The sequence below is a fragment of the Camellia sinensis genome, chromosome 5 (assembly GCF_055761805.1).
Source record: "Camellia sinensis isolate YWXY chromosome 5, ASM5576180v1, whole genome shotgun sequence".
NCBI classification, from domain to species: domain Eukaryota; kingdom Viridiplantae; phylum Streptophyta; class Magnoliopsida; order Ericales; family Theaceae; genus Camellia; species Camellia sinensis.
The window spans coordinates 111,423,766-111,450,122 of record NC_138965.1 but is presented as its reverse complement, the minus strand read 5'-3'; the positions used below and the strand labels follow the sequence as shown (position 1 = coordinate 111,450,122).

Genomic DNA, 26,357 nt, shown 5'->3' with positions numbered 1-26,357 from the left:
TCAACATGAATAAAGCAAAGCCGGTTGGCTGTCCACTTGCAGGTCACTTCAAGCTTAGTTTGAATCAATGTCCTACAAGTGAGAAAGACAAAGAAGAGATGTTGAAAGTTCCTTATGCTTCAGCAGTTGGTTCTTTGATGTACGCCATGGTTTGTACAAGGCCGGATATTGCTCACGCCGTTGGTGTGGTGAGTGGTTTTCTCTCTAATCCGGGTAAAGAACATTGGGCAGCGGCAAAATGGATTCTAAGGTATCTTCGAGGGACTTCGAAGGTGTGTTTGTATTTTGGGGATGGTAAGCCGATGCTTGATCGGTTCACGGATTCTGACATGGCTGGTGATATTGATTCTAGGAAATCTACTTCGGGGTATTTGATGACTTTTGCAGGGGGAGCTGTGGCATGGCAATCTAAGTTACAAAAATGTGTTACTCTCTCAACTACCGAAGCTGAATTTATTGCCATTACAGAAGTTTGCAAAGAAGAGTTATGGTTGAAGAAATTTTTGCAAGAGTTGGGTTTAAAGCAAGAAAAGTATGTGCTTTATTGTGATAGTCAAAGTACTATTCACTTGAGTAAAAATTCTACTTTTCATTTGAGATCGAAACACATTGATGTGAGATACCATTGGATTCGTGATGTGTTAGATTCGAAATTGTTACAACTCGAAAAGGTTCACACAAATGATAATATTTCAGATATGTTGACAAAGACTTTATCAAGGGACAAACATTTGAAGTGTCGAACTTTGGCGGGTATGGTTGATGTCTCCACCTAAGTCGGTAGGGGGAGAATTGTTGGGTATACCTCCTTATTGGAGTGTGGGACCCAATTGGTTTTGGAAAAAGAGTTTAATTTGATTTAGTATTAATTATAATATATTTTTATATATTATATTTAATTTGTGGAGACCCAATCCAATTTGGAAACAACTAAGGTTTGATAATAAACCCTAGATTCATAATATTTTTAGGGTTTGTTTTTTGCTCATCCTGAGGTGAAGAGAACGGCTGCTACATACTCCACTTTGGTGAAATCAATTATTTGGGTATGTGAATAGTGGAATTAATTTGGGTGGTTCTTTGCTTCGTTTTCGGTGTTGATTTGGTTCGTTATTTTGGATCTTCTACAACTCTGGTTCTGAAGATTTTGGTTCATCTATTTGGTGAGGTCTTTCCTCTTGTTTATTTGTGATTATTTGGAATTCACCTAAGGGTGTTTTTTGTGAGACCATTCGTATCTCGTTTGTAATCGTTTGGAACTTATTTGGTTGATAGTGAGATCGGATTTCGATCCCGTGGACGTACCTTACATTGAGGGAACCACGTAAAAATTCTTGTGTTGTCTTTGATTTAATTTTTCCGCATTAGTTTTTATTCCCATTGATTGATTTACTTGTGGGAATCACATCGATTTTCCCTAACAGAAATTTTTTAATGGATGATGAATTGATAAGAGGAAGAAGTAACAATAAGATTTCCTGCACATCAAAATAAGATATAAGATTCATCATGAACAGTGGATAATATGCAAGATCTTTACTTAGCAATGCACTTCAATTATTAACACATGTATTTCTCAAGAAAACAATGATTAACAACATAATTGAATATATAATTGAATACATCTTTACATTTCCAAATTTTCCCTATACCTCCATATAACCATCTCAGATTTTTATTTTGAATTTCAAATTTTGATGACTTTTCAGTTTTTTTTTTTCTTTCTCCTACATTCAACTGGTTGATTTTCATAGCGCACACATCTAGTACAACATAAAGTACTTTAAAATTGAGCAAAAACTTTTGCGGTACCAAGACAATGGAGGGGGGGACGGGAGGAGGGGGGAAAAGAAAGATATTTTTAGGTCTTGAAGAAGAAACTGGACATGATAGATCCAGAAGTGTGCTTGGAAGAACACCATACAAAAAGGCATTTAGTCAATCGGCCAACAACTCATCAGTGCCTACCAACTAGAACATATGATAAATTTGAAATTTAAACAGACAAGCCTTTCCTAATATTCAGTTGCTGAAGTTGATAGTTATGCAAAGTAAAAAATAAAAACTTCACCGAGAATTCATTCCACACTAACTGGCGATTCATGTACTCAAAGCTAACAGCTCTGTTCATATTAGGGCTTCCATAAACAAGCCTTGCTAGTAGTACTCTCTCAATAAGATTTCGATACCTGCATTAGTATAACATGTGCAAACTACAGAATGTTAAAGCTATATAATGTAATGGAAAGACAAATCCTTTCCTGGTCAATTACAAATTTACTAACGCTGTGTTTGGTTGGAGGATTTGAGAAGGGATTTGGAAAAAGAAAGAGAAAATGTGTGTGAAATTATGTGAAATATAGGTATATTTTATTCACATTTCACCTAGCTTTTCTATTTCCCTTCCAAATCCCTTCCCAAATCCCCTAACCAAGCACAGCATAAAGGAAAATAATTCTGAAAGATTTATCTTATAGAAGCCAGAGTCTCTTATTCCGGAGCATGACTTACAGGTTTAGTATGGGTCACTGATACTTATAAATTATAATTATAGTTCTTTTGTTCTTTAGATAAAACATAAAGATGATGCAATGGCATGCCCTATATCGACAATAATTCACCACCCAGCCACATCGTTCAATAACACATTGGAACTTCAAAGTTTTAAAAAAACCCTGTAACAGAATTTCATGTTATTGTATCATTGCATTCATTCAGGCTTGTTGAATGTGCTCATCCACACTCACATTCTGCATCTAATATATTTCTATAGCCCCCACTCCATTCCAAGGCCAAGTATTTACTGACGCTGCATTTCGAAGAACTACAAAAGGAGAATGTGCTAAAACACATACCTTCCTGTGTACAGAAATATAAGCAAACGAGACCAGATATATTGACCACCAACATTAGCAACACAATACCACAGTGTTAGAAATGGGCGCCCATGTGGCATGACCCTTTGAATCTTTTGAACCTTATCCAAATAGGTTTTGAATTTGAATTCAAACCTATTTGGATAACCACTCAGGATATCTATATCTATCATATCAATAGATATGGATAGATGGATAGATAGATATTGGTTATATATCAGATTATATGGTTAATCTAATATATTGAATCAAATACGTATATCAGATACGTTATGGGGTTTTTACCCATGACCTTTTTTCCCAGACTCTCCTCTCTCTCTGACTCTCTCCCAAAAACAACGATCAAGCTATTTGCACTGTGACTTGTGTGGGTGATATTCATTCTGTAATATTACTCTACTGCTGGGTTGGTTTATCGAATTCTGGAAGCACATGATTTACCCACGAGGTTCTTCGCTAAAAGGTATGATCTAAACATTTTATCCGCTGCGTTATAGTGCTTTATGTTTTACACACAGTTTCTGTGCAACTGTGAGTCCAGGTCCTTCCAAACCCGTTCTGACTGGAGCATGTCACACAAAAAACAAACAATATAAAACTTAGGACACAAGTAGACAGAGCTGGGTTAATATCAAATTTAGATGGGTACATCAGGTGTAATTTGGGCCCCTTTTTTGTCTTCTAACATGAAACTGGGCAATACTTTTCTACCAAGGAACTATATGAAAAGAGATTGGAATCCCAAGTTGAAGCATATTAGAATAACTCTTATGTGTTAACTACATTGTAGAATCACCTGAATTTTTTTTGCAAATTTCAACTTTTGGATCAACTTTTGGAATTTAAAAACAATTCATAATAAAGAAACATTTACTTAGACTTACTAGAAAAACTTCTTATCCAGTGAATTCTCGAACAACACAAAGAGCCTTGAAAGTAAGAATATTACTTAACAGTCAATTGCTTTCATATATACAATGCAGGCCAATCCGCGGTAAAACTTAAAGGTAGCATTATATTTAAATACTAGTTGTGTTACATGAACTCTTCTACTTCTCCCAGTGTACCCATGACCACCCAATATGACAAGGGTAAGCATGTGGAATATGTACCTGACATCTTGCCCAATTTAGACACTCAAATCCTTTACTTTATATGATATTTAACGAAGAGTATTTTAGTACCAATCTATAAGAATAAAAGAGATGTCCAGAATTGCAACAACTATAAAGGAATCAAGCTAATGTGTCATATATGTTTATATCCTTCAGCAGTAGTATCACACTAGGTATGTTGGCCTTCTTTAATTATGGGTTTGCTTGTTCCTTTGTTTTTCTTTGGAAACACCATCATCATCACACCAGATAATGGTGCTTGTTCCTCTGTTTTTCTTTTCCTCTATTTTTCTTTTCTTCTTTACGGTAGAGTTTATTTATGTTGGTGAGTTTCCATGTTTTTTTCACCTCTTGACAAGTTGTTGCATCATTGGCATAAGACGAATGAACGTTTTAGAGCGAGCCAAATGCCAGGGTTTTGAGTGATGAATTGATTTTTGATATAATTTAAATAGTTTACATTTAAAATTGATATTATTAAAAAATAGGAGTTGAATTGATTTTTGAGTGATGAGTTTAAGAGCAAAATGATATTTTCTTTTTGTTTTGGATAGCGTCATGTCCCTTGTTTGTTCCATACTCTCATGCTTTTGAGTACATTGCTAAAAATTTACTTCATAAATAAATAAAAAATAAACTGAAGCAACTAGTAATAAGTGAGTGAAGTAAGATGATTTCACAAAAATTTGTGATACAATATTTCTCTATTACAGCTATTTGAACTTAGCTTGATTAAAAATTAGCCTTCAAATGAGCTTTTAATGAGTCAAACACAAATTCAATTTGAATAGTTTGAATTGTTTTATAATCATACTTACTGCTAAAGGAAAGAAGAGTGAATTGAGAAAATTATGCTTCCTGAATTTTTAAATCTCCATGATAGTTGAGATTGGGGCCAATTTAGAAACAAAGGTTTAAGATAAAAGAATTAAAATGCAAGTTAAAGTGATATTTTTGTGGATTCAAAATCCAAATTTTATAAAGTAAATATTACAAAATATTTTGTGCTTTAGGGTGATTTTCATCATAATTCTAGTCTAACCGAATTATTATACTTAAATATTTCTTTTATTCTAATTCGTTGAATATTAGAAGACAAATAGCTAATGTTACACGTTTTTCAATAAAGATTAGGAAGGTATGATAAAAATTTTATTTTTCTTTGTCCCCGGTGTGTGATTCTATAAAATTTTAAAAATTATTAAAACTTTATGTGAATCTCTCATTTATACTAAAATCGACAATGTGACACCTCGGATATGTGATATGTGGGTCCTGGGTTACAGCATAAGAATCATGAATATGATTTAATTAATGTCTATGGTGCTGCTAGTTACTAGTTGGCACCTATTGTAGAACTATCAAATTTGGAAATTCATATCTCTTAAATCATTTCATTTACTCTAAAATCATGAAAATTTATGGAAGTGAATGTTATTAAGTCTAATTTAAAATGAGATAGTATTCATCAGTATGTGGTTTGGGTAAGTGGAGTTGCGAGCCAAACTGTGCACATTGGTTATTTTTTTGACAGAAAAACAAATCAGATGTGCTGACTCTGAAATTCACATTCATTTTCTCTAACCAATTATGAATAATTTGTAAGAGTTTTTAGAATTGATTTACTCTAGTTTTCAACCCCATTGCTTTTAAGAGAATTGATTATGTGAAACTCCATATTTGACAAAAATGGTGACAATGGCTCAGAATCTATTAGAGTTTGGAAAACGGAGGATATATCCTTCAATTTTTATTAACCTATTTTATGTCAAAGTTTAGATAACACATAGGCCACATATTTTGGGCCTCATATCGTACATAAACATCATGAAGCATATTACTAACTAAGGTGACAAGAAATATACTAAACATAACAATCCCCAAAACATGAAAGATATGGTTGAAATGCTTATTTTTATTTAACAACTTAAAGGTTTGAATTTTCTAGTCATTACATAGAAAAATCTAATTGTAGTATGTGGTCAATTTCTGTTCCTTATGATGATATATTAGAAAAATAAAAAATAAAGTGGTGATAAAAAAGTTGATGACATAGTATTTTTCTTAAACTTAAATTGTAACGCCCTCAAAATAAAGAAGATAAACCAACCCAATATATTCATAAACATAGTAGGAAAAGTATTATTTCTATTCATCAGAGTTTATATTACAAAAGAGATTACATGCATTATATTTTCATAAGTATCCATTCTGAAACTACAGCATGTAACACTAGTTGTTAACAACGAAATAAAGGCCTTACGGGCTTACATCTTTCCAAAAGACAACTTGGGTGCAACAAAGAGAGTCATAAGCTCTTTACAATTAAAGTCATCGGCTTAAAAAAAAAAATAAATAAAAAATATATACACAAAACCAAAATAACAAAAATAGAACCTTCAGCCCCTAAACCTCCCAAGCTATGTCTTTGGAGGTGGCATGCCACCTGTACGTGAAAATGGTTTCCCAAGTAGGGTGAGCCAAAGCCCAGTAGAGATATGCTAAACAATATATGAGATTTAACTAAGATATAAGCATTAGATAAATGTGCAATAATCTCGATCAACACATACTCTTTCCAAGACCATTCAATATAGATAACCGTATCTCTATTCATTTCCATACATCCATTTCGGGTAAATCCATTAACCAAATTCATTTTCATCTAACCAACCAACCAAAATGAGATTGCAACTCAATGGTTCACAATTCAATTCATTCATCAATCCAACACTTCTATTTTCTTGCCATTTTACGGAATCACATCCGAGGGAACCAACACCCATATATATATATATATATAAGATTTCGGGACTTTCATCTTGGACACTTCGGCCAACTTAATTTTCAATGGAGTCCATCCCCTATCTCCTCCCAAACAAAGATACATATACAATGTATTTAAACACGTTATCATATACAATGACTAATCAGTTCACATATTCAATGGTTTAATCAAATCGTCATATTTAATGACTTAATTCAATTGATTAGTTTCAATCTTCCTAATCCGCATGCAGTTTCTACAACAATCATAGCTATCCTCCACCGATAGCCCAAAACAGATATTTCTAAACAGATAAATAAATCTATCAAACAGATAATTTATCAAATTTCTATAGGTGAGTGATTTATCAAATTCAATTACACCATTCATTTACATAACCTCCCAATTTCATATTTCCCAGACCAATTTCATTATTTATGCAAAATAGTTATTTAACATAAATTAGGGCAATTTTCCCCATCTTTCCAAATATCAATCACAAGTCTAAATTTCATCATTTCAACCCATATAATCTCATTTTCAACACCCTACATATCTCTCATGACCCAAAAATAGAAAACCCCTCTTTCAAATCTCAAGCTCAAACCTTAGTTCCACCCATAACCCCCAAACTCCACCATTTATACAAACTAACAAATATCTATGTTAAAACTCATATTAAAGAGTAGAATATCCCTACCTCAAGTGGAGAAGCTTAAAGAGGAAGAAGGAGAAACTTGAAGATGCCCCAAACTCAAACTTTCTTGGATCAAATAGAAGCCCACGAGTTGCTCTACCTTTTTCTCAAAGGGAGTAGAGTAATGGTACTTGGATCAAAGAGTATTTGTAGAGAGAGAGAGAGAGTTTTAGAGAGAGGAGCTGTTGGATTAGGGTTTTGGGATGAAAAGAAATCAAAAAGTGCTGCAGAAAAGCTCTGCTGTGAACTGATATACGCAATCCTCGTTCAAGCGAAGGAGTCGTCGCTCGAGCGACTAGACACAACATGTGACCTCGCTCGAGCGCAAAATACAAAGCTTCAGGTCTGCCACAGACGCAGACGCACGCTCAAGCGCAAGAAGGCTCGCTCGAGCGAAGAACTTCACCCTCCCCAGAAAAGCTGCGTCTGGAAGGAAACCTGAGAGCTCCTAATTGTCGCTCGAGTGCAATAAACCTTGCTCAAGCGAAGAGTAAATTACAAAAGGCTCTCGAGCGCAAAAAGCCTCGCTCGAGCGAAGAGGCCGAAATCTGGGCAATAACAATCTAACCCAACTAACAACCAACCTGTTCCAAACTCGCCCAACAAGTTCCAAAACTCAAATACAAAGAGTCAAAGGGGAAAAACAAGACATGGATACAGTATTTAACCGCGGACCCCAAGTCCGGGACACAATGAAGGTTGGGGCAAAATCGGGATCGCTATATAAATACTTAACGCTATGTTTGCATCATAAATTTAGATAGGCATTTGGAAAGAAAGAAAATTGAGGAAAAATTTAACTAATAATTTATTCATATTTTTTTTTCTTTCTTTTTCTAAATCGTTATCCAAATGTATGATCTAAATACAACTTAAACTAGTAGTACACACTAGAACCACAACCCTATATTCAATCACTTAGTTTTCTGATATTTGAAGAACTATAATTTTTTACATTATGGGTGTTTGGGAAGTGGGTTTTTATGTAGGCTTTTTTAGTTGTAGGATATTATTGGAGAAAATTTTTTTGGTGTTTGGAAAAATAGTTGGATTTTTATTTGGTTCGATGTGATGTTTGTGAGAGAAAAAGTGAAATGATTATGGGGTTGGATGTGATATTTTGTTTTGACTTGTTTTTTGTGGTTTTGCAAAAAGTTTGTCTTTTAGTGAAAAAAATCAAAAAAAACCTAACACACAAACTTCCGAAACACCACCATTGAAATCCCCAACATAAACCACACAGAGTCACACAGATATTGGTAGAATTGTAGCTGATCCCTATTATATTCAATCACTTTAGTTCACTTATATTTGAAGACCTATAATTTTTAACTTTGATATATAATTCATTTTATTTTATTTTTTAATTTTGATTCTTGCAAGGGTGAGGAATCTCTATTCATACATCACACTACAATTTCATGTTGTATACTTCGCCTTTGTTATATTGTTGAATGGCCACATCCAACTGATGGATCAACATGGAGATGACTCCCCCTTTCAAACTCATCCTATCAGCATGAGAATTTTTGTGGTAGCAACATGCTTTTATGGCTTCGCAGTTCTGTTCAAACATGCTCAGTTTTGTTCAAACTATTCTCGAATCTTCGACCTTGTTATTATGGCCTTGGGAGTTCTTTCTCCAGTCTCCCTTATCTCTGTCCTCAGCCCAAAGTGGCTTGATTGTCTTCTTTACTCCATCTGTCTCATTTTTTTTATTATGGTTGTGGCACGGGACTTTCTTCTTGTGTGCAGCCAGTGGCTTTTTCCAAAGGATTAGAATTGCACTGCTCGACATATTTACAAGATTATTCCACTTCATATTATTGGGACTCGGACTAGGACTGAGACCAAATATGAGACTGGGATGTATTAACATATGAGAAATGTGAGAGATCCACTACCTAGACCCACAAAATTGCCTACAATGATATAGTAGGTGAGTTGGGCATTATATGATTAAGTGTGATAAATTAAAAATTAATACCTATCATATTACATTATTATGAATAAAATTGAGGAAGTGTTTTTAGGGGTTTCTGACATTTTCTGCTGAGATGTAGACTGTAGTGGCCATCAAAAAAATAAAATAAAAATTGTCACCACATGTTTGACAATGAGATATTCCTACATACATAATAGCACTTGGTATGACAATAAGGGAGTGTAGAGTTATCCAATTGTAAATCTGCCTTTCCTACTGGTAATTTTGTTATTGGGCTTGTTTCTTTGTAAGGCTTTATGTATCCTTGTAATGTTGTGAAATGAGAGATATGTGTTGAATAAAATATTTGAAAATCTTTCTTCGGTTTTATATAAATTATTAGTTGTTGGGCATATACATTGTACGTGATACGTGATTTTTTTTTATCAATTATTAGTACTACAATTATTCATATATTTTAAATTGGTATGTAATATGTATACATAGTATAGAGGCTTGTATGGATAAATTGATCTATATCCGAAAGACAACTAGGTAAGAAATGAATACATATTTGGCTGAAGAATTCAAATAATAAATGAGAAATTTTATAAACATAAACACTAACTTATAGCTAAATTGTTGAGATCACAATCCTATCTTAAACAATAAACAATAAACAATAAACAAGTCCTTTAAATATATAGTGTTACACAAATCTTTTTCTATCAACTTCTTACTTAAATTTTTCATAATCCATACTTGTAATGCAATTGAAGATATAAAATTAATTGTACAATTACATAATTTTGTTTAATAGTTCATCTCATAATACAAATTCATTGAACCTACTATTGCATATTATTGGTGTAAAAACGCATTAATATCAATATGTAATATATTTTTATACATCAAGAGTTATTAAGTCTTGTTTTCTGTGCTACAAATATCTTGCATGATGAAATATAACATTAATCATTAGTACATTTTCATTTATGTAGAAAATATAGAATAGTTTTTTGAAAAAATGGGATGCTATTGTAACTTAATATTTCGATCGATATAGGAATTTCATAATTGTTGTCACGTTATTTATAGATCCACACTTATAATTGTTTACAGGGTCATTTTCATGAAACTGTCAAGTTGCATAATTTATTATGTCATTTGTTAGTAATTAGCATATGACAAAAATTGATTGAATTTTTTTATTTGATGTATTTATTTTCTGATTATTGAGGTGTTGTGATAATGTTTGAGTATTATTTGATTTTTTTTCCCTTTAATTTGACTAAAATATGTGCATGAGGTACATTATTATTTTTTTTTGAATTTCACAATAGATAGGACAATCTCTACTTCAGCTGATCTAACTTTGCTTAGAGAACATGTTGCAATAGATCTTCTATAGTTTTTGTTTCACCATTTTCTTGTTTTTCGTCTTACTCACTATTATAACTCATTATTATCACTACAACAAAAAGTGCACGTCGTAAAAATCCTTCTACGACGTGCAGCGCGTGTCATATTATGACCAGTCATGAAAAGTTATTCACTTTCAACGACATGCTTCGTACGTCGTTAAAAACTATTTAACAGCAAATTTTGTACGTCGTTATTACTTTTTCTACAACATGCTATAGTACGCCGTTAAAAACTATTTAACGACAAATTTTGTGCGTCATTATTACTTTTTCTACGACTACTTTTGCACGTCGTTAATTGGTGAGACAAATAACGACGCTGATTGCGCGCTATAAAATATGTAATACGACGACTTATTATACCTACCGTAGAATATGCAATTTCTATTTTTTATTTTTAAATTCAGCAGGTTCTATTTGACCAATTTTGTACAATCTAACAAATATTACAAACAAGCATCACAAAATATCAATCAATCACCAAAATATTGTTTGAAACATCAAAAAGAAACTAATCCATAAATTATAAACATTCAACAATTGTTTATACATTCCAAACATTAAAAAACTACATCCTTAAGTTCTAAACTGTACAAAAAGTTTAAACCACCCAAAACTATACATATCTAACTTTCTAAACATATCGACAACTATTAAGAGATTATCTAAAACTATCGACAACAGTTCCTATAGCAGTTGCAGCTATAGCAAATCCACTTGCTCTTGTCACATGGACGAGGGTACCCAATATATGTGTCAAGGCACCTAAACCCGCAGCAATAACTGGAGCAACAAACCTTGTTGCATTTCTTGTCTGCATGACAAAGGAAACTTCATATAAGTACAAAAACCAACGACTCAGGAACAAAAATATTTCCTGATGTATTAAGAAATGATCAAGAAATTTTAAAACATCAACGAAACATTTCCAAAATTAATAAGATAATTCAATGGCCCCATAAAAGCAATGTCATAATGAAAAATTAACAAAAATTCATGATCTCAATAGTGTTAACTTATATGCAAATAAAATCCACATAAAGCAAAAATTCAAGATCTTCATAACCATTGCAAGAGCATGAACTATTTCAGGAGCATCAACTACAAGTATTCATAAGAACTAAGGTTTAAAAAAAAAAATCAACCATTTCAGGAGCATCAACTATAAGTAGATATTTGTAAAAGATCATACACAGCAAGAATGACTCTACAAGAATCAAGTAATGCCCCCTTAAACCAAGAAATCATGAAAGGTGAAAAATGTGAGACCATTCCCAAATGAAAAAAAAAACTGAACCAATTAATGAAACTGCCACTACAAACAAAAAAAATCCCCCCTATTAAAGAAGCATCCACTAAAGAAAAAGCATAAGCAAATTGTGCATGAGTTACCAACTGATTATCACTTATCATCTTGTTTTCTTGCACAAAGTAAGTATATGGGAACACAAGTAAATAAATAATCCATTTCAGAGCTCTAGTATTTCATAAAATATTTAGGATACACATACTGATTAATAAATGCCTAACAAATCACATATCAAGAGTCAAGATCTTGTTAGTTTAAAAGGTGTAAGGTAGCCCGCAACACACCCTAAGATAACTAAAAGTCATTCTGCACAATATATTCAAGTTTCAAGGTGAACCAAAAGAATCAAAGAATCCACATTTTGCAGAATTATTTATGCTTGAATAGGCTTGTGAACAATAAAGAAAGAGGAATTACCTAAGCTGAATCTATACTCTCACGATGAACTGACATTTTTCCCAGAGCAGAAACAGCATTATCATATGCCATTATGTTTTCAGGTTGCAAGGCATTAGGGTCCCTTATCACAACATTTAACGTTGAAAGAGCCTTTGAATCAATTCAAAGGAAATATGAAGGAAATCAACTCCCAAAACATGGAAGCAGATTATACCTAAAACAAGAGGTTTAAAAACAGAACCACCAAATTCTGCACAAACGCCAAGTCCATATACAGCAGCCTCAAAATAAACATGTTTCAAAAGTGATCAATCGCAAAGAAACTTAGGGATTAAACCAAAATATTGAGTAGTTTGCGCAAACTTGCCGGACATCTGGGTTCATGTCATTGCAAGCTTCCAAAAGGAAAGGAAGATATGTATCATAATATCTGTTCAACACAATGTAGAAAAATTATATTGGATAAATGGCCACAATAGCAATCAGTACATCTACATAAATGTTTTGAAAGAAATATTTACTTCAGAGCTGCTTCATGACACTGCTCTGCAACATCATCAAAGATGCAAATTGCTATCCTTCTCTCCTCTGCTGTTTTATCCTTCCCCTACAATTGAGACGAGCAGGCAAGTAATGAAGCACGATGTAACAGAGCTGCTCGCACAAAATTCAACATTAACAAACTGATGAATAGAAGAGTTACAAAAGACTATCATATGGGTACACAATACAACAAACCAATGAGCATCAATTATCAAAGCTCGATTAAACACAAAAGATACATAAAACATAAATGGGTAGCTTGAAGAAGAACTTACCCACATAGGCGTAAGATATGATGACAGCTCATCAAAGAAGGGCAAGAAAGAGGCCTTAAATGTTTTTATCAGAGTTCCCAAGATTTCACCTACCTGATTCAGGAAATCCATTTGAGGCAAAAAATGAAATGAAATTTTATTAGAACCATATAATAAAAAGATGAACATGTGATCCATGACACTAAAAAATGATTAGTGGAAGACAAACTTGATCAAAAACTTCTTCCTCTTGCTCATTTTTCCTCTCTTAGTATTTCCCCCTCCTCAGCATCGAAGTCTTCAGCTTTGGCCCTCTCTGCTCTTTCTCATTTTCTACTTGAGCTGGCTGTGATCACCTGTTTTATCTCATCGACAATGCTCTTGACCTGGCTTTCATCCAGGAGAGGTCCAGAGATCTGAAAGCAAAAGTACAAATAGGATTGAAAACTTCAAAATGAAATGTGCAAGATAAGAAAGCACAAACACAACTAATTCACTACCAAAGAAACAAGGCTGTGTGTTCTGTACATCACAAAGGAGAATTCAATAATACATACTTTGTCTTGAGGTGGCACTGGTTGCATGACATCAGAAACTATTTCATTACTTCGAACCTGTACAAAGAAGCGAAGTCTCCATTAACTGGCATAAGGTGATGGAAAGTTAGTATATGTAGTTAAATTATCAAAATGTCACCTTAGAAGCAAACCACTTGGCTTCTAGATCATCAACATCAGAAAAACTAGTAGTTTTTCTTCGATTTATGGCTTCTCCAAAATGTACCAACTGGGAACAAGAGTTAGCTATACCATTAGTACTGTGAAATAATAAACTTTGAAAGTTCATAGTCTATAAAGCACCGACACTTTTAGAAGGAACTCGTATCCGTGTTGTGTCAATAATACTTCCACTTTTATTATGACATAATAGGAGTTGCCAAATGACAATGACAATGACTTACCTTCATCAGTTTTGGATCACTCCAAGGTCCCTTGTTAGATCTAAGACACCCACCTTCGTTTGGGCATTTGTAGGTTCCACCAAGAAAATTTCGCAATTGGCTGTTTAAAACAAAGGTGCAAAAAATACAAATGAGAGCCCTAGTATCCGACCTCTAATCATGTAAAAGATACCAAAACACAAAACAGAAACCCCACCTTGAGTCTATGACTTTCAACAGCTTATTCTGGAATTTGTTCCCCAAAACCTGTGAAATTGGTATACAAACATTCACGATAGTGTCATATGATAGTCTAGAAGGTGTACAAAAATATATAAATTCATCTTACATGTATCTTTGCTGTTGTCCTCGAATCAAGAAAACTTTTTGCTGTGTTCCATATCAGTTTAAATCCACTACCAGCATTAACAATATATATCTGATGCAACGTCTGCAGTGAATGAACAAATAATCAAAAAAAGAATCATCAAACATAAACATAAGGGAGGGGAGAAGGAGAAGAAAAAAAGAAAAGAAAGTGGAGGAACTATTCAATTTAGTTTCTTATAGTATTTAAGGCACCTCAGGATAGTTGTCATCATCTATCTTCTGCATGCGCATAACTAGATCATGTGCAACTTTGCCAAAATTCATCCAATTTTGCACAATCAATAAAATAATAAGAATCATGTAAAATTTTCAGACTCGAAATGTAACTCATAAATGATATGGATATCTTGTCATGCTCAGAACTAACCACCCTATGCATATCAAGTATTGTTGTTGTATTGTCTATATGCCTCTTAGCTGTGATTGAACATGCAGGAAACTTCTTGGCGAAAGTCTTCTCAAACCCCTGAATATGATATTTTTAAGAACCTCTCCACTGTGGTGGCTCATGATATGATATTTTTAAGAACCTCTCCACTGTGGTGGCTCTCATGAGTTTACTGGCTTCAACTTTCCCAAGTCTTTCAATATAAACAGGATGTCCCTCTTTGTCCACACCATGGTAACCATGAGGATAGTAGTGCTGAGCTTCTTCATATTCATCATATACGAAGTCCTAAACATGTGTCATGGCATCTGTTAGAATGTCGGAAAAATATGCTTAATTTTTTTTAATAAATAGAAAGATATATATATACTTAAATAACAAGCAGAACAAAGTAGATGCCTTCTGTCAATCAGAAAGGGCTCATAAAAATGGTCTAAAAATCAAAACTAAAGATCCTCCAAAATGGTCTTAAAATCAACATGTCAGCCTTTCTTTCCTTTCTTTCTTTTTGTTTTTTTTTTTTGGGGGGGGGGGGGGAGGGGGGTTGGGTTCTAGGTTTTAGGTTTTAGTTTTCTAGGTTTTAGTTTTCCTTATGATAAGAAAAAATAAAAGGGAATAAAAATATACAAATTGATATAAGAATTTTAAGTAATGCATGAAGTTTCCAGATAAAGGAGGTATGAATGAAAAAAAGAAATGAAGAGCTTAACTTTTAGAAAAAATGAGATAGGAACTTGTGAAAATCCCCTTACAAAAGAAGAGCAAGGTTAACTCGACAATATCACACTTTCCAACTTGAAAAGTTGTTGTAAATGCAGCTGCCTCATTCCAATCTATTAGACTTGGCTAAACAACAAAGTGGTTTGTTCAGAAAAATAATGAAGATTGGAAGATGTAGACCTAAATTAATTTAAACCCCAATCTTGGTTCCTTTAAAAAATTTCATTTTACAACTTTGACAGGTTACCATATGTTCTGGTCAATGCCTACATTTTGGAATTCGTTTGCAACTCTTTCCTTGGTTTAGGAAATGTACTCCCCCCAAACATCCAAAAATTATATTTACAGGGGCATTGCCAGCACAGAGTTATCTCGACAGATTGAGGATCAACAGAAAGAACTAAAACATTTTATAGGAGATAATTCATCAATAACTAATCAATAATTCACTCTTTTAAACATTCGGATGATGCCAAGTTTCTTAACTATTACCATGCGGTTTCAACAAAGAAACATGAATTCTAGAGCACAACATAAAAACATGATATTGGTATGGTAACTTACATAACTGTAGCACACAAAATGCAAGTAACTTATACAACACAGCCAAATTTGGCATAAGTGTGTTTATCTGAAACCAGAGTAGCATGCCAGAGATCCCATGTTTTATTCTGGATTTATGCTATAAGGGCTTAAAGTAGGAAATTGCTGCATGCAGCACATACATATAAGATAGGGTTTAAACAATAACAAATCCCAAACAAGTCTGGGTGCCTCATTTTGCCCCTCCTAGGTTCTCGTCCAGACTGGGATATGGTCTTATGCTCTGAAATAAAGTGCTTTTAATAAAGTGAAAACATTGCCATGATTGCAGTTATTACCTGTAAAATAGTCTACTGCATGCTCCTTCCTCCAGTTGAGCATTTCTGCCCACATATGGACTGTTTTATCAAGGTCAAACTTCCTTGCCTTTAAAAATCTGTAAAAATGCATGTTACTTGTAACAACGCGATAAAAGAATAGAATAGGAAAAAGAAGTTTCTAACAGAAGATAATCTATCAAATTTCACAATTCAAACTGCTTGAGATAAGCTTTTTTGAACAATTAAACCTAGTTAAAAACACAATCCATATATTTAGTTGAAACTATCAACTTAACAATTCCTCATGTACTATAATTCAGTTCAATTTTTTATGCATACATGTTCTCTGTAAGAATTTCTGGTACTTCAGACAATGCCAAGCAAGATATATTTCTGATAGTTACTAAGTCCAATGGAGATCATGACTTAAATGACTTAAACGATTTCCTGTAGTTATTCAAACTACCTTCAAAACTTGCTTCTCTGTCTAGCTTCAATATATAGAATACGACAAGCTAACTCTCAAATTTGTGCGTCAACCATATCTACTCCCAAACGAAGACAAAAACTATTTGATCACTTTCTTCAATTTGCGAGCACCTCCAAATTGATCTTATATGTACTTTCCACTCAGTTTTTGATTATAAAAAAAATTAAAAGTCACTGAAAAGCACTACATTTCCCAATCTCAAGCCTCCTCTCCAGTTTACACACACACACACAAATAGAGAGAAGAACAAAAGGAGTAAAATCAAGAAAATGGTTGCCTTGCCATCTAGACCTTGAAATTTACCGAAATATCCTAGAGCTGCAAAGGGACTCTCTAAATAGTCCACTATCTCCATGAAGAAGACTCTATATAGTAAACAAAGCAAACAAGCAAAGGATTCATTTAGTATGTTTAAATTATCATTTTTACAACCAATTCAATTATGCAATTTTACATACTTGTTACCATCTTCAGATTTGAGTGCTTGTAAAATTTTCAATAAAGAACAATTTGCACACAAGGACTCCTAACAGTTCTGTTTTTAGGTAAGCACGAACTTCTCACCTTCTAGACATGAAAATTCACATCAACTACGTAAAAGGAATTGTAAGAATCTAGAATTTGTTATATGTTTCTTGATTGGACCAAATAAATTAGTTAGTTTTCCTCCCACCCTCCCTTCTTTCTCCAAACATATACAAAAAAAAAATATGATTATAAAAATCACCAAAGACATTCACAACATCCAACAAGCAAAAGTTCCAACAGCAAGAGCAATAATGAATACACTTGTACCAGGTGATAATGATTCATGTCAATGTCAATGGTAACAGAACAATCAACTAGAAAATCCAGTCAGCATGATCAACAAGCTAATTTAATCACATATAAATCAAGCAAATTCAATACTAGGACTTTTTATCTTCCAAATTCAAATTTACCAGTTCCAAATTCAAATTTACCAGTTCTTGACTCAACAAATTCAAACTTGCCGATAATCAATGAAATCTTGATTCCAAGTTAAAAACAATACTGAACTGCTCACTATAATGTATTGAATAAGAAATTGAGAGATATACACTAATAGATATGGAAAAATGCAAGAAAATAGGGCAAGAATGAAATAAGTTAAACCGGTACGTACCTGTACGCAGATGAGAAAGGAATGAGTCAAACCACAGCTTCCTCATATGATGTGTGCGTGGCTAGAGAGAGAGAGACAGAGAGAGAGATTGCGAGAGAGAGAGAGAGGGACTGGGAGCGAGATTGAGAGAGAGATTCATACCGCTGGAGATCTTCAGACGACGATGACGAGTGGGTGAGCTAACGAGCAAGCAAGAGAGTAAAAATATACAGGTCTGTTAAACGCGTGCGAGAGATAGATAGAGAGAGAGAGAGAGAGAGAGAGAGAGAGAGAGAGAAGGATCCGCCATAGATCTTCAGAGCTATTTGTCAATTCTCTCCCTAGAATCATCTAGAACACAAGCTATCAGCGAGAGAGAAAGAGACCTAGAAGAGGTTGAGGAGGGCAGGGGCAAAGGCGAGGTGGTCGAAGGACAGAGAACCGTCGACGGCGACCTGAGAAACGAGAGCTTCGAACGATCCATTTAAGATCGAGATTGAGAGAGAAATCAGTGTTTGTGAAAAAGGGCTAGGGCAATCATAAGGAAAATGGGCGCGGGGAGGGGGGGGAGGGGGGGTTTGGGGAAGGAGAATAATGGTTGGTTTGGGGTGTCCTAAAAAAGTGTACTTTTTGTCTTTTTATGAAAAGATGTGCAGAAAAGTAGAGAGGTGATGTGATGGAAAAAAGATAAAAAGATAAAAAGATGGATTATATAGTCTATGCCAAACCAGCCCTAAGTTGATTATTTGGTGAATTGGTTCGGTCCATAAATTTTTTTTTTTTTTTTTTAGGTACAACAGAAATACAAACAAACTAGGACCTTTCCCTTAAGAGGCTGATCATATCAGCAACAAGATAACATTGAATTTCTTATGGTGGGTCATTAACCACCAAGATATTTTCAGGTTGCTCCGTTCTAAATTTGGCCAACGCATCCGCACATTGATGGATGGTGCATTCACATCTTTTGAAAATTATTTTTGCATCCTCTAACAGTCCCTTAAAAGGGAATTTATCATCTATAACATCCTCTATCAGCTGCACAACTTGTTTAGCATCAGTCTCAATGATCACCTCGTGCATACCCTTCTGGAGCATTACTGTCAGTCCTTTGTAGAGAGCCCACAGTTCCGCCTCCAAGCTTGTTCCACTGTCCAGCCTTCCATAGTAGCCACATACCCAAGCGCCGTGTTCATCTCTAAAAACTCCACCAAAACCGCCTCCACCTCCCAGCTTCCTACTGCCATCAACATTTAGTTTTATTTTACCTACAGGAGGTAACATCCACTGTATCAATCTAAAAGCAGGCCTGGGATTAATAATGGACAAATTGAAAGCCAAATCAATATCTCTTGAGTAGTCAAGAATGAATTTAACACTATCCATGCCATTACACAACTTTTTTTCAAAAACAAAAACATTTCTATTTTTCCAAATTTTCCATAAAGTGATAATGAAGACAGAAGACCAAGTAGCCTGCTCATTAAAAGGCTTTTTATTCTTGGAATTAGACAAAAGCCAATCCTTCCAAGATAAGCTAAACATGTTTCTGCACCAGGTTCGGCCACATAAGGCCAGCCACACTTCTTTGGCTTTGAAGCAATGTCTGAATAGGTGATCCATGTCTTCCAACCCACAGCAGCTAGGGCATGTATGGGTAGATGTTAAGCCCCTCCTCAATCTCATAAGGTTAGTTAGCAGCTTTCCATGAAAAAGAAGCCACATAAAACCTCTAAGTTTTTGAGGTAGCCTTACTTTCCAAATCCAGCTCCAGTTATCTGCACAACTATGATGGCCCATGATAACATCATAGGCAGAGGCAGTAGAAAAACCTCCACTAAGGGTGCTATTCCAGTTAAAACTATCTGTGACAGTAGAAGAAGGAGGAGGAGGAGGTGCAGCCAAAATGATAGCAGCAATGCAAACAGGCATTAGAGTGGACACAAGATCCACATTCCAACCTCCATGCTCATTCAAGAAAGCATTCACAGTACCAAAACCATCAGCAAGTATATGGTTGGATTGGTGGTCAATAGTCATTAACTCCTCAAAGGATTTATCACCACACCACCAATCCTTCCATATATCTACCAATTCACCACTTCCAACTTTCCATTTCACCCATTTTTTGAGAATATGTCTAGTTTGGAGAATGCCTCTCCACACATAGGAAGCAAGCTTCTTCTTAGGCCAATTATAGAAGGTAGTTCTATTCAAATATTTTCTTCTCAGCACATCAAGCCACAAATGTAAGTGTGGTAGGTAGAGTTGAGTGTGTTAGGTGAGAGTTGAGTGTGGTAGGTAGATGTAAGTGTGTTAGGTGAGAGTTGAGTGTGGTAGGTAAATATGTTTTTCTCTTCTATGTATAGGAGAGTCATTGTATACAAACAATCAACATACAATCAATCAATAATACAATTCTCTATTTCTCTTTATACATTCATTTTTTTAACATGGTATCAGAGCAGGTTTAGAACCTAGTATTTTTCGCTTCACCGGCGGGCGGCAACCTCACCTTAGCCGTCCGCCGGACCTCAATCTATTCCGCTTATTTTCTACACTCCGGTGAGGAAGTCTCACACATCCACTGCAGATCTACTCACCTGGTCTGAACAAAAGGACACCTTGTTCAGGGTATAAATTAAAGGAGATGACTGGTAGCTCCATTTTTGCTGCTGATGCAGAAAATGGGGCACTAGAATCTGATGTGAACCCTACTCCAAATAACCAAACTGGGTTACGTATGTACCAGCAAGCGGTCGCTGGACTCAGTCACATCTCCTTTGGTGAAGAAGAAAGTGTTTCTCTCAAGAAGCCAACTGCACTGCATGAGGTGTCAAAACAGCGTGAGTTGAGTGGGACGCTAGAAAGTGAATCGGAGGCCAAGTTGAAGAAGCAACTTTCTGATGCTAAGTGCAAGGAACTTAGTGGGAATGACATCTTTGCTCCGCCTCCTGAACTTCAACCACGGCTGTTGGCTGCTCGAGCTTTGGCCTTAAGAGAAAGCATAGAAATTGGCGAACCTGCACCACGTAACATACGCACATCTGTCAAAGTTTCTAATCCCGCTGGAGGTCAGAGCAGCGACTTGTTTAATGAGGAGCCCATAATCAAGCCAGCAAAGAAGATTCCCAACCAGAAATTTGCAGAGCTGAATGGTACTCACATTTTCAAAGGAGATGCTCCTGAGAGATCACTGAGTTCAGCTAAGCTGCGAGAAATGAGTGGCCACAATATTTTTGCTGATGGGCAGGTAGAATCTCGAGACTACTTTGGCGGGGTTCGTAAGCCTCCTGGTGGCAGCAGCATCATTGCCCAAATCCTCTCTTTCACACCACAGAATCATTATTATGCTTCCCACTCAACCCACCTTTCTTTATTTTATATCTATCTATATCTCTTTTTATTATACTATATTACCCACACACTTCACTTTCACACCACCACACCGTCTGATCCCACTATCCTTTTTATTTGTTTTATTTTATCTTCCTTCTTTAAAAAAAAAAAAAAAAAAAAAAAAAAAACCATTGCAGGATTTAACAAGACAGTGGGCCAAGAAACCCACGTGCCCAATCTCCTTTCTCCCTCACTTTCTTTAAATCCCTCTTTTACTCACATGGGCTTGTTCTCTCTCTCTCCTCCATTTGATTTTAAAATCTATTATTTTTATTTATTTTCTCCAAACCACTTTCCTTATTTCTCCCATCTTTCATTTTGATTTCAAAATATCTTCTTATTATTTCTTTCTTTATTTTTCTTTCACATTATTTTTAATCTTTTTCAAATTCCATTCATACCATATCGCTTTGCACACCACACCATATTTTATTCATCTCAGGGATCAACTCCGATCACAATTCTACAAAAAAAAAAAAAAAAAAAAAAACAACAACAACAAACCCAAACACAACAACAAAGGATTTGTTTTCTTTTCTGCAGACGGCCACCCACCGACCTACTCTGCCGCCGGTCTCTTTTTTTTGCCTCCGTCCTGGGCGGTCCTTACCGGTGCTGCCTCTGTGCTTCCTAATCCACCAGGCATGATCACTACTCCCTGCTCCTCCACTGCAGCATATGGCGGCCCTCCAAATCGAAACATCACGGTGGCCTTCCGCTTCAGCTCCTTATTTTCCGCCTTTAGCACACTTATCTCTGCTCGCGCATCCTTATACATGCGTTGGAGCAGAGCCAGTTGGGCGTTTAACTGCTGCACCTCATTTGTCCTACTCTGCAGCCGGTGCGACAGGTTTGTGACCGCCGTCATGGTCTCCACACATGACTTCAAAGTATACTGATTGGCCTCAATATCAGTTTGCACCGCCATTTTTTGCTCCACCGACCGCATCGGAAAGTTCAACGGAGCAAAACCAGAGGCGCTTGGTTGAGGTTCACTGGCCACCACACCAGTTATCTCTCTTGTTGACTCGTTGAGGTCGGGAAAGAGAGTGAGCAGACCACGGGACGAAGAGGCCATATTCTGGGTAGCTGAACGGGAAGACGAGGCCATGTTATGGGGTTGAGTGTTTCAGAGAAGGGTTGGTTACAGAATGGCAACAGAGTGTTCTAGAATCTCTTTCTCAGAAACGGAAGAGTTTTTTCAAAGGATTTTCGGCGGTTTCAGACTGGTTTGCACAGCCTCCGCCTCAACCTTAGTTAAATAGTCGAGGCAGCCACGCGTATCGCGCGCCACTTGACGCCAGACGACAAACGGGCGCGCCAGCCAAGGCACTCACGTGCCTCGCCATCATATCTGGCACGCCTTTTTATGGCATGGGCACGCCTTTTTATGGCACGCCTTTTGAAAGATTGGGTACACCTTTTGAGGGTGCGACTTTTTAGGGGTCCGACAAGACTCTGTAAACTGTCCCGACATTGATTCCGGTTAGCTCCTTCATGGGTCCGACAAGACTTTGTAAACTGTCCCGACATTGATTCCGGTTAGCTCCTTCATGGGTCCGACAAGACTTTGTAAACTGTCCCGACATTGATTCCGGTTAGTTTCTACAAGGGTCCAGCAAGACTCTGTAAACTGTTACAACATTGTCTGCTACAACGGTCCGACATGACCCCATAAACTGTCTTCTACACCGTTATGACACCACCATACAGTGTCCTCTACAACGTTATGACACCCCCATACAGTGTCCTCTACAACGTTATGACACCACCATACAGTGTCCTCTACAACGTTATGACACCACCATCTAGTGTCTTCACCAATGGTCTGACACGACCATACAGTGTCTCCTATCCTGTTTTATTTTATTTATCAGTTTACTTTCCTGTTTTGTTACTCTCTCCAAACTCAAGTTGGTTAGTCTCTATCCTCCTTGAGTTTGAGGGGGGCTGTAAGTGTGGTAGGTAGAGTTGAGTGTGTTAGGTGAGAGTTGAGTGTGGTAGGTAGATGTAAGTGTGTTAGGTGAGAGTTGAGTGTGGTAGGTAAATATGTTTTTCTCTTCTATATATAGGAGAGTCATTGTATACAAACAATCAACATACAATCAATCAATAATACAATTCTCTATTTCTCTTTATACATTCATTTTTTTAACACCTTCCTCATTATTTAAAAGTTTCCAGCCAAGTTTAGAAAGTAAAGCCAGATTTTGGTCTCTAGCCTTCTTTAAACCAAGTCCACCATATTTTTTCAAAGTGCAAACAGTGTCCCATTTCACTAAGTGGACTTTTTTCCGTTCAGGGGTATCACCCCACAAGAAATTTCGATTAAGTCTATCAATAGCATCACACACTTTCATAGGAAACACAGTAGTCTGCATGGTATAAGCTGGGATAGCAGAGCTAACAGCTTGAATAAGGGTATTTCTGCCAGCCAAGGACAAAACACTGGTTTTCCAACTAGCCAGCTTATGTTGCATTTTCTCAAGAATAGTGTTAAAGTGCCCTCTGTTGACTCTCCCATGTAAAAGGAGGACACCCAGATATTTCCCTAACTCAGAAGTGAGGGGAATACCACATATAAGGCTCAAATCTCTAGCCACTCTCCTGTCAATGTTAGCAGAAACAAAGATTTTGGATTTTTGGGCATTAACTTTCAGTCTAGAAATCTCACAGAACTCAGTCATGGTGGTCATAATTGTGTTACAAGTTCTTACATCTGCTTTGCCAAATAACATTAAATTATCAGCAAAAAATAAATCTGTCAGACAAGGGCCCCTATGGGAGGTCTTGATGCCTTTCCATTTATTGTTTTCAGCTTGCTTGGTAATCATGTTAGATAATCTTTCCATACACAACACAAACAAGTAGGGAGATAAAGGGTCTCCCTGTCTCAGCCCCCTTTCAGGTTTAAACTCTTGCAATGGTGCACCATTCCAAAGAATAGCAGTGCTGACAGAAGTAACACAACACATAATCATATCAATAAGGTTGTTATCTAAACCAAACTCATCCAGAGTCAGTTTCAAAAACTCCCAAGATATATTATCATAGGCCTTTTCCAAGTCAACCTTGAGGATCATTCCACTAACTTTCCCTTCCTTAGAACTTAAGGTATGAATAATTTCCTATGAGATAATAATATTATCACTGGTAGAACGACTAGGCACAAAGCTACTTTGGTTAGGCCTTACAAGCTTACAGAGCAAAGGTCTAATTCTACTAACCAAAATTTTTGCAATGATTTTGTAGGTCATATTACACAGACTAATGGGTCTAAACTGTTTAATATTCACAGGGTTATCCAGTTTAGGGATAAGAGACACCAGGGTACGGTTGATGGTTGAGGGAATAGAATGGGTAGCAAAACAGTTTTTGACAAAATCACACACAGAAGGGCCAATCACATTCCAATAGGTATGATAAAAGATGGCTTGGAAGCCATCTCTTCCGAGGGCTTTAAAGGCTTTAATATTTTTCACAGCCTTCCAAATCTCATCATTAGTAACTACTTTCATGAGCTCACAATTTTCCTCAACATTAACAACATGACTAGCCAAGTTGTTCCAATGACTCAAAGAAAAAGAAGGATTATGAGCAAATAGAGTAGTAAAATAATTGAGCACATGCCTCTTAAGCTCATTAGGATTATCAATCCAACCACCATTAGCACCCTTCAGAACATCAATTTTCTTTCTCCTCCTTTTTATAATAGTGGTGAGATGAAAGAATTTTGTGTTTCTGTCACCTTGGGTGATCCATTTCGATCTGGATTTCTGAAACAACAGCAGTTCCTCTTGAAAGAGGACTTTGTTATATTGAGCAATCAAATCAAGTTCTAACACATGAAGGTTATGGGAATATAAAGTTGCTTGGGTTCTCTGAATTCCTTCAATCCGCCCAAGTAACCATCTTTTCCTCCTAAATATGTTACCAAACACATCTTTATTCCAATTACTAGCCTTGTGAGCTAGAGTATCAAGTTTAGTCATAAGGGAAGTTTGGTTGTTAGACCAACTTTCCTCCACCACTGTGTGGAACTCTTCATGAGAGATCCAGGCAGCCTTAAATTTGAAAAGCTTACAAGAGGGTTTAAAAGGAGATATACCTTGAGTGAATATCATTATTGGGGAATGGTCAGAGTAAGTTCGTGGGAGGTTTCGAACCAGACCTTCAGGGAAGCTAGTTCTCCACTCACTGTTGCACATAGCTTTATCCAAACGAACCATTGTATTAGCCCAACCTTGTCTATTAGTTGTGTAGGTCCGTCTCGGACCAGAGCAACCCAAGTCCATTAACTGACAGTTGTTCATTCTTTCTGAGAACTTGTTTATTCTTCGTTGATCTTGGCTGCTAGAAAAACTTGAGCTCCCTGCAGATTGTCTCTTTTCTGAATGGCTAGCAAAATCATTAAAGTCTCCAGCTATCATCTAAGGTGCAGAATTAGTTTGAGCAGTGTTTTCCAAGCTGTCCCATAAATCTTCTCTTTTGTTGCTGATAAGACTTGCATACACTGCCGTAAGCAGCCACTCAGGCCATGTTTGTTTGGGTGGACATGAGTTTGGGATTAGACTAATAGTCCAATAAAATTATTAATCCGATATTTGGTTAAACAATTGAAATACGAATTAATTATTTTAAACTTGACTATTAGTTAAGATAGGATATATAATCTAACGGATTCGTAATCCTAGGACTATTAGTCATGGGAATGCTAATCCAGTCTGCTTAAACAA

At 35.9% G+C, this 26,357-nt stretch overlaps 3 protein-coding genes and 1 pseudogene across 7 annotated transcripts in view; 1 reads left to right on the top strand and 3 right to left on the bottom strand.

The window, feature by feature from the left end:
• The window catches only part of LOC145789380 (putative complex I intermediate-associated protein 30), a 238,969-nt pseudogene that overhangs the window by 31,129 nt on the left and 181,483 nt on the right, over positions 1 to 26,357 (bottom strand). The gene's annotated exons all lie outside the window — the stretch shown is intronic.
• LOC114288815 (phosphatidylinositol/phosphatidylcholine transfer protein SFH9-like) lies at positions 11,292 to 18,760 on the bottom strand. Of its 4 annotated transcripts, none has more exons than XM_082869542.1 (14): positions 18,244 to 18,760; positions 16,628 to 16,725; positions 14,831 to 15,314; positions 14,598 to 14,699; positions 14,466 to 14,515; positions 14,270 to 14,369; positions 14,005 to 14,094; positions 13,866 to 13,922; positions 13,538 to 13,724; positions 13,330 to 13,422; positions 13,033 to 13,118; positions 12,875 to 12,941; positions 12,530 to 12,792; positions 11,292 to 11,617 (listed from the first exon to the last, which is right to left on the bottom strand). In XM_082869542.1, exons 3-9 carry the CDS (start codon positions 14,936 to 14,938, stop codon positions 13,635 to 13,637), a joined length of 597 nt encoding a protein of 198 aa, XP_082725668.1. In that variant the 5' UTR covers positions 14,939 to 15,314; positions 16,628 to 16,725; positions 18,244 to 18,760; the 3' UTR covers positions 11,292 to 11,617; positions 12,530 to 12,792; positions 12,875 to 12,941; positions 13,033 to 13,118; positions 13,330 to 13,422; positions 13,538 to 13,634. The 4 variants fall into 4 exon arrangements, with proteins under 4 accessions (XP_082725668.1, XP_082725670.1, XP_082725671.1 ...); XM_082869544.1 differs by lacking the exon at positions 11,292 to 11,617 and having other exon boundaries at positions 11,624 to 12,792; positions 14,831 to 14,886; positions 15,006 to 15,314; XM_082869545.1 differs by lacking the exon at positions 11,292 to 11,617 and having other exon boundaries at positions 11,624 to 12,792; positions 15,006 to 15,314.
• Positions 18,842 to 26,150, bottom strand: LOC145790800 (uncharacterized). The gene is made up of 2 exons (XM_082869541.1): positions 25,730 to 26,150; positions 18,842 to 19,490 (listed from the first exon to the last, which is right to left on the bottom strand). Exons 1-2 carry the CDS (start codon positions 26,049 to 26,051, stop codon positions 19,093 to 19,095), a joined length of 720 nt encoding a protein of 239 aa, XP_082725667.1. The 5' UTR covers positions 26,052 to 26,150; the 3' UTR covers positions 18,842 to 19,092.
• On the top strand, positions 20,641 to 21,958 carry LOC114318591 (uncharacterized). Its single transcript, XM_028265514.2, has one exon. The coding sequence runs from the start codon at positions 20,873 to 20,875 to the stop codon at positions 21,941 to 21,943; it is 1,071 nt and encodes a 356-aa protein (XP_028121315.2). The 5' UTR covers positions 20,641 to 20,872; the 3' UTR covers positions 21,944 to 21,958.

Coding starts and splice junctions, on each gene's coding strand:
- LOC114318591 (XM_028265514.2), top strand. CDS start 20,873: ATGACTGGTAGCTCCATTTTTGCTGCTGATGCAGAAAATGGGGCACTA.
- LOC145790800 (XM_082869541.1), bottom strand. CDS start 26,051: ATGATAGCTGGAGACTTTAATGATTTTGCTAGCCATTCAGAAAAGAGA. Junction 19,491..25,729: donor AATAATGATATTCACTCAAG/GTATATCTCCTT, acceptor TACCTCCTGTAG/GTAAAATAAAACTAAATGTT.
- LOC114288815 (XM_082869542.1), bottom strand. CDS start 14,938: ATGATTCTTATTATTTTATTGATTGTGCAAAATTGGATGAATTTTGGC. Junction 14,516..14,597: donor GGACAACAGCAAAGATACAT/GTAAGATGAATT, acceptor CCAATTTCACAG/GTTTTGGGGAACAAATTCCA. Junction 14,370..14,465: donor TTGAAAGTCATAGACTCAAG/GTGGGGTTTCTG, acceptor TGTTTTAAACAG/CCAATTGCGAAATTTTCTTG.